Consider the following 9067-nt stretch of genomic DNA (forward strand, 5'->3'; position numbering starts at 1 on the left):
AGTAAAATATAACAATTTCATAAACACACCTAAATAAAAATTAAAAAAATCGGATGATTTTACTGAGTACTGAAACATTGATGTCGAGAGAAGAATATATTCAATTTGTGTGCGTTCAAGATAATGAGGGTGTTACTCATTACTTTTAACAAAGTAGGTTTTCAAATCAATTGGAACATAGTTTTCTTAAATAAAGAACATAGTGAAAAAGTAGAACATACATTATTTTTTAGGTTTATTTTTTGGGTTTAACATGGGGAAGCGTGCACAGAAGAGTTTGCTCATAGTGTTAAGTTCTGTTATGAGCCTTTTCTTAAAGGTACATGCAAATCCAAGAGTAACTTTAAACACATAGGTGAGTGTTACTGCATGAACACAGGGATGGTGGTTGCCTTATGCTTTAGAGCCTCGTTTACTGTCTTGAGAGCCTTGTCATATGACAAAAATCCCATAAAATTGAACTCATAGCCATCCGTTGTGATAACCTGCATGCGTTTTTCTGATGGATTCACTCCATTTGTGAGAGAACAAACTTTGCTCAACTGATCCAGATTCACTATCATCTGCATATTCCCCCAGCAAAAAAAAAAAAATCACTACTCCTTACCACAAAGTTTCTAAAGAAATTGGTATGAATCTTCTGGTTTAGTTTAAATGGGGTCTGTTTTTTTGTAACATAATGAATGGTGTGTGAACATCAATCCTTCAAAAACCTAATTCAAGTGAATTGCTTGAAATGACGACAAGGGAAAGAGGAAAACAAGAACCTTATAATAAATGCATTGATGGTGCTGCTGCAGGGAGAATGGATGATGGCACAGTGGATGGTCACTGCAAAAGGCTAATCTTTTAGTTGATATATAAAGTGTTCCAATTACAGGCCTGGAGTCTGTGGATAGGTAGCAAGCATATGGCTGTAAGAGTTTCTCTCCTGGGAAAACCCCAAATGTTTGCTGAAATAGCTTTTCAGGCCCTCCTGATGCAAGTACCTTTGTTCCTTGAATAAGTTTAGCAATTGCAGCATCAGCTGGTTTTGAACTAACTCTTACTGCCACACAAAATAGATTAGAGTTAAGTTAGGACAGGATCTCAAACACTTAAGTGGGTCTCATCATAAGTGAATAACCAAGGTCTAGGTTGAATTAGCTCCCATCTTATGTGAGCCTCTTAATTAAGTATTTCCTTCTTACTTAGAGGAAAAACTTCAGAAGTTTTATGTCTAGAATAATGTAAACACCAAATAGCATGATACAAACTCATTAGTGCTTAGAATAAGTTTTCTTTTCACAAAGAAAAGGGTTTTCATTTTTTTTTGGGATTTTGATACTATACCATTGCTCATGATACAAATGAATTGTTTAACTTCTTCACGAGGACTCAAAACTCTGTTAATATGTCTGTATAAAAATTAGGCCAACTCAATTAGTTGAACTTTAACTAACTTGTTGACTGGTTTAATATGCAAGAAACTCTGAAGCAAGCCATTGTTATTTATTTATTCATTGTGATGTGTGTATGATTTGGTAAAAGTAAAAAATATCATGTTTTCAACTTCCAAGTGACGATGGACAAGTCTTACTAATATTTCATGAAAGAAAGAAATATTACAAAGACAAAGAGGGCAATAACTTTTCCATCATGAGACTGAGAAAAAAAAAAAGACAGAAGAAAACTCACAGTGATGAAGTATATTGTCAACCATGGTCTCAGCTAGGGATGGCAACGGGGCGGGGCGGGTACGAGTATCATGATCCCATCCCCATCCCCATAATAAAAATTCATCCCCATCCCCATCCCCAAACCCAACGGGTATACAACTTTTGACCCATCCTCATCCCCACCGGGTAACGGGTATTTTCTTATACCCATACCCATACCCATTTTTTTATTGTTCCATATATCAATTAAATATTTTTTATAAAAAAAATTTAAAAATCACACCAACGGAATCATGATACTATCAAAATATTCAATATTAAAATAACATACTCTTTTTGATTTTCATGATGTCAAATATTAAGAAAAATATTATAATAGTATAAATCTCAAATTAAAGTATCAAATAACAACTAAATAAAATTCAAATAATTATATAAAAGCTAAAAAATTACACATTACTAAAATTTTATAATAACCAAAATATTTATTAATTTTACAAATGATCAGTGGTTTCATTTGCATTCGATCCACCTACACATAGAAAAAAAATGAAAAATTAGATATGATATAATAATTGAAATTGAAAATTTTAATTACTAGAATATAATGTACCTTCTTCATCAGATTCATTTTCACTCATGAGAACATCTTTTCCTTTTAATTTTTTAACACCTACAAACACCAAATGTAGAATATTAGATGAGAATTCACAAAAAATACTAACAAAAAATATTAATAAATTTGAGTAACTTACCTAGATGGTTTGAGTTCCATATCCAACTTCTTGTACACATCAAAGCCTCTATAGTAATATGATGAAGTCGACTACGGTGAGAAGTTAATATCTGACCACCAGTACTAAAAGCAGATTCAGAAGCTACAGTTGTTATTGGAATAGCTAAAACATCCCTTGCAATTGCTTGAAGGGTTGGAAACTTTAACCCATTTGTTTTCCACCATGATAGGATATCAAATTCTTGTGTAACCGGCAAATTATCTTCTTCCAAGTAATAATCCAACTCTGTTTTCATAACTGTAGTTCTAGATTTTTTCTTTTTTGCCATAAACTCTAAAAATTCATTCGCATCATTATCAACATCCTTTCCCAACTCCAATGATGTAGCTCTATAAGAAGAAGTTTCATTCTTTTTTGATTGATATTCCAAAACCAAATCATAGCACATTTGACGAATCCTACTAAGTTTCAGATCAAAATCATTACCATACAATTTATAAAAATAATATTCTAACATGTCCATCTTGTACCTTGGATCTAAAACTGAAGCAATTGCCAATATATCATGAATAACACTCCAGTAACTTTCAAATTTCTTTAACATTTGTATTGCCATATTTTGAATGGTTATCTCAGGAGATTTAACCCAATCATTTATTGCAATCTTGATCTCACAAATCTTTGGGAAAAAGATGTTGGCAGTTGGGTATTTGGAGCCAGAAATGATCTCTGTGATGTCATTAAATAATTTTAGCCTTCGACAAACATCCTTTGCAAATTCCCACTGCATATCAGTTGGCAAAGAAGTGTATTGAGCTTCACGTTGCTTTAACCTAAAAAACACATCCTTATAACATATGGCAATATCAAGCATCTTGTAAGTAGAATTCCATCTAGTTGGGCAATTCAAACTTAACTTTTTAGTGAAAGAAATTCGCAATTGTCTAGCTGTTTCCTCAAATTTTTCCATTCTTTTAGGAGTTGCTGTCCAATATGCTACACTTTCTCGAATTTTTTCCACCCCTTCTTTTAGGACGGCTAACCCTTCTTTCACAATCAAATTAAGGATATGTGCTGAACAACGCATATGAAGCAAAGACCCTTTCTTAATGAGTGTGTCCAACTTCAACTTATCCTTAATTTTTTCAATCATGCTATCATTTGTGCTGCAGTTGTCTAAAGTGATAGTAGACAATTTTGTATCAATATTCCAATCGAACAAACAATCAACTAATACATTGCAAAGTCGATCAGCTGTGTGAGGTGCGGGAACATAAATGAACCTATAAATTAAGCAATATTTTGTAAGACATATAATCTTTCTAGAGGTGCATAAAAAAAATTACTGGAAAATTTATAAATTAAAAAAGGTGTACCTCAAAATTATATTTTGCAATGTCCAATTGTCATCAATATAGTGAGCTGTGATAGACATATACCCTTTCTTTTGATTGCTTGCAGTCCACATATCCGATGTAATTGCTATTCTTCCTTTATTTGTATCTATCAACTTCATAACAACTTGTTTTTCATGTTCATAGATGCCGAGTATCTATTTCTTTATCGTATTTCGTGAAGGAAGTTGAAATAATGGTTGAATTGTTGTCACGAATCTAATAAAACCAATATGGTCCACTATTGACAATGGATATTCATGCAATATAATCATTGTTGCAAGTTCCCTCTTGGCATTTTCTTCATTATAAGCTCCACAAGCCAATTCCTTTTTGCCACTTGAAATCTTAGAAAAAAGTGTTTTTTGTCCCCCTTTTCCTTTTGCTAAAGCCTTCTTTTGAATACATATGTTTGTATGATGGTGCAAGTGCTTTGTTCCATTCTTTGTTTCTCCACCAAGCAGTTTCTTGCAATAGTTACATTTAGCTTTGTATTTTCCATCAACTTTTATCTTTTCAAAGTGTTCCCACACAACACTTTTCAATTTCCCTTTCTCAGGCTCAACTTGTGTTGTTGAATGTATTTCATCATGAACTTCTGAAGGTGTTTGCGTAGATGGATTCAATGGAGATTGACTGTCATTATTGGAACTTTGAAAGGGAGTTGGTTGTTGTGAACACTGTGGTGAACTTGGTACCTGCAAATCTTGATCTCCTGTGCTCATTTTCTCTAGAAACTAACATACGTAACAAAAAAAAATCAAACAAAAGTAAAAAGGTTAATTTCTTTTTTAACAAAATATAAAAGGAAAACCAATAATCAAGTTTAAAAATATTTCAAATATTTTTTATACTATTAAAAATTTATATTATACCACTTAAACGAAATAGCACAAATAACAAAATTAAATTAATAATAATTCAAATTTAAACATAGATTCTTCATCTTTTGATCTTGAATTAAATTAAGGATTTATGCAATTGAGCACTTAAAATTGAGAATTAAACATTATCATGAAACAAAAAATAAATAATAAATAAAATTATCATAAAGGAGTAAAGATAATTAAATGTGTGACCCAAATTTGAGAATATCCATTTGAACATAACATAACGGAAAAAAAAATGTATAATTAAGATTATGATAAAAGGAAAAGTACCTTGAAGATCTGCTTAAACCTTAAAGAACAAGCCAAACAATTAAAAGAGAGTAAAAAAGTGTATAACCAAAGTAACAAAAAGAAGAGCTACAAAATAAGAGTCAAACATTTTCATGAAAATAAATAAATAAATAAAGATAATCAAATGTGTAACCTAAAAATTATTTCATAGAATGAAATTGAGAAACACCTATTTGAACATAACCATGTACAGAGAGTAAAAATTATGTAATAAGAAGAAGAAAAATTACCTTCAAAACTAAATCTTGAAAAACAAACCAGACAATTGAGAGAGTAAACAAAGTGTATAACAAAAAACAAAGAGAATGAGAAATATGTTATATATATATATATATATATATTATATTATATTATATTATATTATATATTATATTACTATGTATATATATATATATTATATGTGTGGATATCTTATGTTTATATATATATATAATTATTTATATATATTATATTATATTATATATTATATTATTATTACTATGTATATATATTATATGTGTGGATATCTTATGTTTATATATATATATATATATATATTTATTTTAAGTATATATTATATTATATTATATAATAATATAAATATAATAATATATATTATATTATTATGTATATATATTATATGTATATGCGTAGATATTTTATGCTTATATATATATATATATATATATATATATATATATATATATTTCTTTTAAATTTTTATAAATTTGTAATGTTATAAATTTGTTTATAAAAGATCTCACTAGTTAAATGATTAATTTGTTTTATACGTATATATTATATATATATATTATATTATATTATTATGTATATATATTATATTATATTATATTATATTATATTATATTATATTATATTATATTACATGTATATGTGTAAATATATATATATATATATATATATATATATTTTATTTATATGTATATATACTATATTATATTATATTATATTTTATGTGTAAATATATTATTTATTTATATATATTTTTTAGATTATTTAATAAATTATAAATAGTTTAGTAATTTAAGCGGGGACGGGTATTTGGGCGGGTATATATATATCCCCATCCCCATCCCCATCCCCAGTTGAAAATTTCGGGTATTACCCATACCCATACCCATACCCAGTCAAAGCGGGGATTCCCGGTCAAAACGGGGACGGGTTCGGGTGATACCCACGGGCACGGGTTTATTTGCCATCTCTAGTCTCAGCTTGTTTAGTTGCTTCTTGAACCTTCTTGCCATAGTTATTTATTGCACCATATATTTTATCCCTTGAATTGGAACCTGAAACCATGGTGGGAAAATCAGTGAAACAAGAATAAATTTAGTTACAGAAACACAACCTCTTTGAAAATTTCTCACGTTTGTGAACTGCAGGAGAAGGGGGATCAGAGGAGATATAAACATAAGGATTGTTGCTTTCGATGGTAGTTGTACTAGCAGTAACAGTAATCTCTGTGTGATGATAACTCGTCATTTCCTTGTTTGGAGAAGCAAGTGAGTTTGACACTTAAAGGTACAAAGTTTGATAAAAGAACTAAGAGATAGGAGAGGAACAAGTAGAGTAAGCAAAGATAGAAAAGGTTGGAGGAGGGTTGGGATGCAGGGAGAATAGCTTGAGAAGAATAATGTAGGGCCAATATAGTCATGTGAATATGAATCCAAATTTGGAGAAAAATAGAAAAGGAAGAGAAGAATATGAGATAGATGTGGAAGTGATAAAGAGAACAAAGGAATCATAAGAAAAGTTGTGGAAATAAATTGTAAGAGTAGAATAACGTTTTCTTACTAGAATGGAGTAATTTTACACTGAATTTATGTAAATGGACAAAAGTTTTAAATTTATCATTATGGATAAGTTGTGTCACGACTTTATTGGAAAAAGGTCGGTCATTAATATCACGATTTCAGACTTTTTTTAAGTAAAGTTGTGTTAACCCTACACAACTTGAGTATAAGAGGAAAACTTGTGTGGATCAAATACTACTTTAATTATTTGATTTTTTTTCCAACCCAAGTCATGCATGAATGATATAGTTTTAGCATAAATTTAAAATGAACTAAAGTTGTGCTACATATGCACGATTTCAATTCATTTTAAAAAAAGAAATCAAAAAATATTACTAATCAAAATCATGTTTAACCCACGTGACTTTTCCTCTTACACTAAAGTTGTGTAAAACTAGTACGATTTAACACGTAGAAGGAACTAAGCAAGATGATGAAATAAGATAATAACCGCATCATGGTTGTTATTCATTGATGAAATGAAATAAATGACTTGGAAAATTAGAGAAAGACATTTTGGAAGTTGTCAAAAGATATCTCAATAAATAATACCTTTATTTTATGGACTTGAATGACATTATGTGATCTATAAACTCATTTTCACCTAGTCACGTAAGATATGTCCAAGTATTTTTAATGGGTAAATATGTGTACTAGAAATGACTAGCATTATTTTATAGTATTTTCACTTTATCCTAAATTTACATAAATGGACAAAATTTTTAAATTTTATGACCATATTGAGGTTAAAAACAAAAACTGACTTTTATTGTTTAATATTAGTTAAATTAACCACAAAATATCACATTTGACACATGGGGACAAGTAAGCAAAATAATGGAACAAGATAATAATAATGTCACCAAATTAATAAAAAAATTAAAATACAAGGACTCAATTAAAATATATAAAATTTTGAGTACTCAATAGACCAATAAAATTTTAATAGAAACTCTAAAAATACATAAATTTATAAGAAATTTGAAATTTAATTAAGTCTAATAATAATGAGAATGACAATAATAATAATAATAATAATAATAATAATAATAATAATAATAATAACTTATTAACATAGGACTAAACATTAACATTTAGGAACGTGAAAAAGATGGTTTTTAAAAAAATATTGTTTGGAAAGATTAACATGATTTCTATTCAAACACCAAGGCCACAAATATTCCGACCCTTTAACTTTGAGTTGGCAATGTTGTGCTTCATTCATTCACACTTCTAAATCATTGTTTTAGCATGATATGGAACATTAGCATGATTCATATCCAAATTTCAAGGTATCAATTAATATTATGGCTATTTTAGCTTTATTCACTTCTTAAACTTCTTTATTGAACTTGCATAACTTAGATTTTCACAGTATTTAAGTTAGACTTTTCAATTAATTACACATTACTTGAACTTTTATTTAGACTTTTCATTGATCAAACATAACTTGAATTTTCGGTGTTAAGTCATCACTTATTAAATTTGTCAATTGACCATATAATCATATATTGATTGTGAGATTGAGACAAGGTCTTAGTAAACATATTAACAATTTGAATCTGCTATGAGAAAGATGAATGAGATGGACATCTCAAATAAGTAGGGGTGACAATCAACTTCAATGTACTTATTACGATTGACATCAAGTTGGATAATTACTAGTATTGTTAGTATGAAGACGAGTTGCCTAATGTCTTGGAAACAAACTCTCAATAGTCTATTAAATGAAATAATCTTCTATAAGTATAGCATAGCCCATTACTTAGATTAGGCAGAGAATTTTGAAACATGAGGTTTTTTCCATTTTATTTGAAGAGATAAGGGCATAATTAAGAAATATATGTCTACTAAAAATTAAACAATGATATGACTAGCCTAATCCACATAACTATGAGTTAGCTTGTATTTATTTTTGGAAGATAATTTAAGGAGAAAGAGAAGTGAAAATGAGGTTGTTTGGATTAAGAAAAAAATAATGAAAAATGAGAAAAAAGTTTATAAAAATTACCAAATGAAGCGATATGTTTGATAAATTAAAAAATAATTAATGAATAAAATTATATAATTATCATTTTATCCTTGAATATAAAAGTGGTTTAAAATAAAATATAATTAGTGTAAATTATGTTAAAATGAAATGTGAAATATTATTTAAAATAAAAAAGTAAATATTAATGAAATTATGTTAAAATATAAAGTAATTAATATAAATAAAGTATAAATAAAATATTTTTTGACATTGCTTCTTATTCTTCTTCTTATTCAGAACAGAAATTGAATCACAAGAGACCTTGCAATTGTTAG

At 28.5% G+C, this 9067-nt stretch overlaps 1 protein-coding gene across 2 annotated transcripts; it reads right to left on the reverse strand.

Annotated features, from left to right (window-relative positions):
- Positions 1-132: 132 nt before the first annotated feature.
- On the reverse strand, positions 133-6635 carry LOC114185748 (GEM-like protein 2). Of its 2 annotated transcripts, none has more exons than XM_028073643.1 (5): positions 6335-6635; positions 6175-6256; positions 1678-1703; positions 768-1048; positions 133-563 (listed from the first exon to the last, which is right to left on the reverse strand). In XM_028073643.1, exons 1-5 carry the CDS (start codon positions 6447-6449, stop codon positions 363-365), a joined length of 705 nt encoding a protein of 234 aa, XP_027929444.1. In that variant the 5' UTR covers positions 6450-6635; the 3' UTR covers positions 133-362. The 2 variants fall into 2 exon arrangements, with proteins under 2 accessions (XP_027929444.1, XP_027929443.1); XM_028073642.1 differs by having other exon boundaries at positions 136-563; positions 1678-1712; positions 6184-6256; positions 6335-6632.
- Positions 6636-9067: the final 2432 nt, after the last annotated feature.

The sequence above is a fragment of the Vigna unguiculata genome, chromosome 5 (genome assembly GCF_004118075.2).
Source record: "Vigna unguiculata cultivar IT97K-499-35 chromosome 5, ASM411807v1, whole genome shotgun sequence".
NCBI classification, from domain to species: Eukaryota; Viridiplantae; Streptophyta; class Magnoliopsida; order Fabales; family Fabaceae; genus Vigna; species Vigna unguiculata.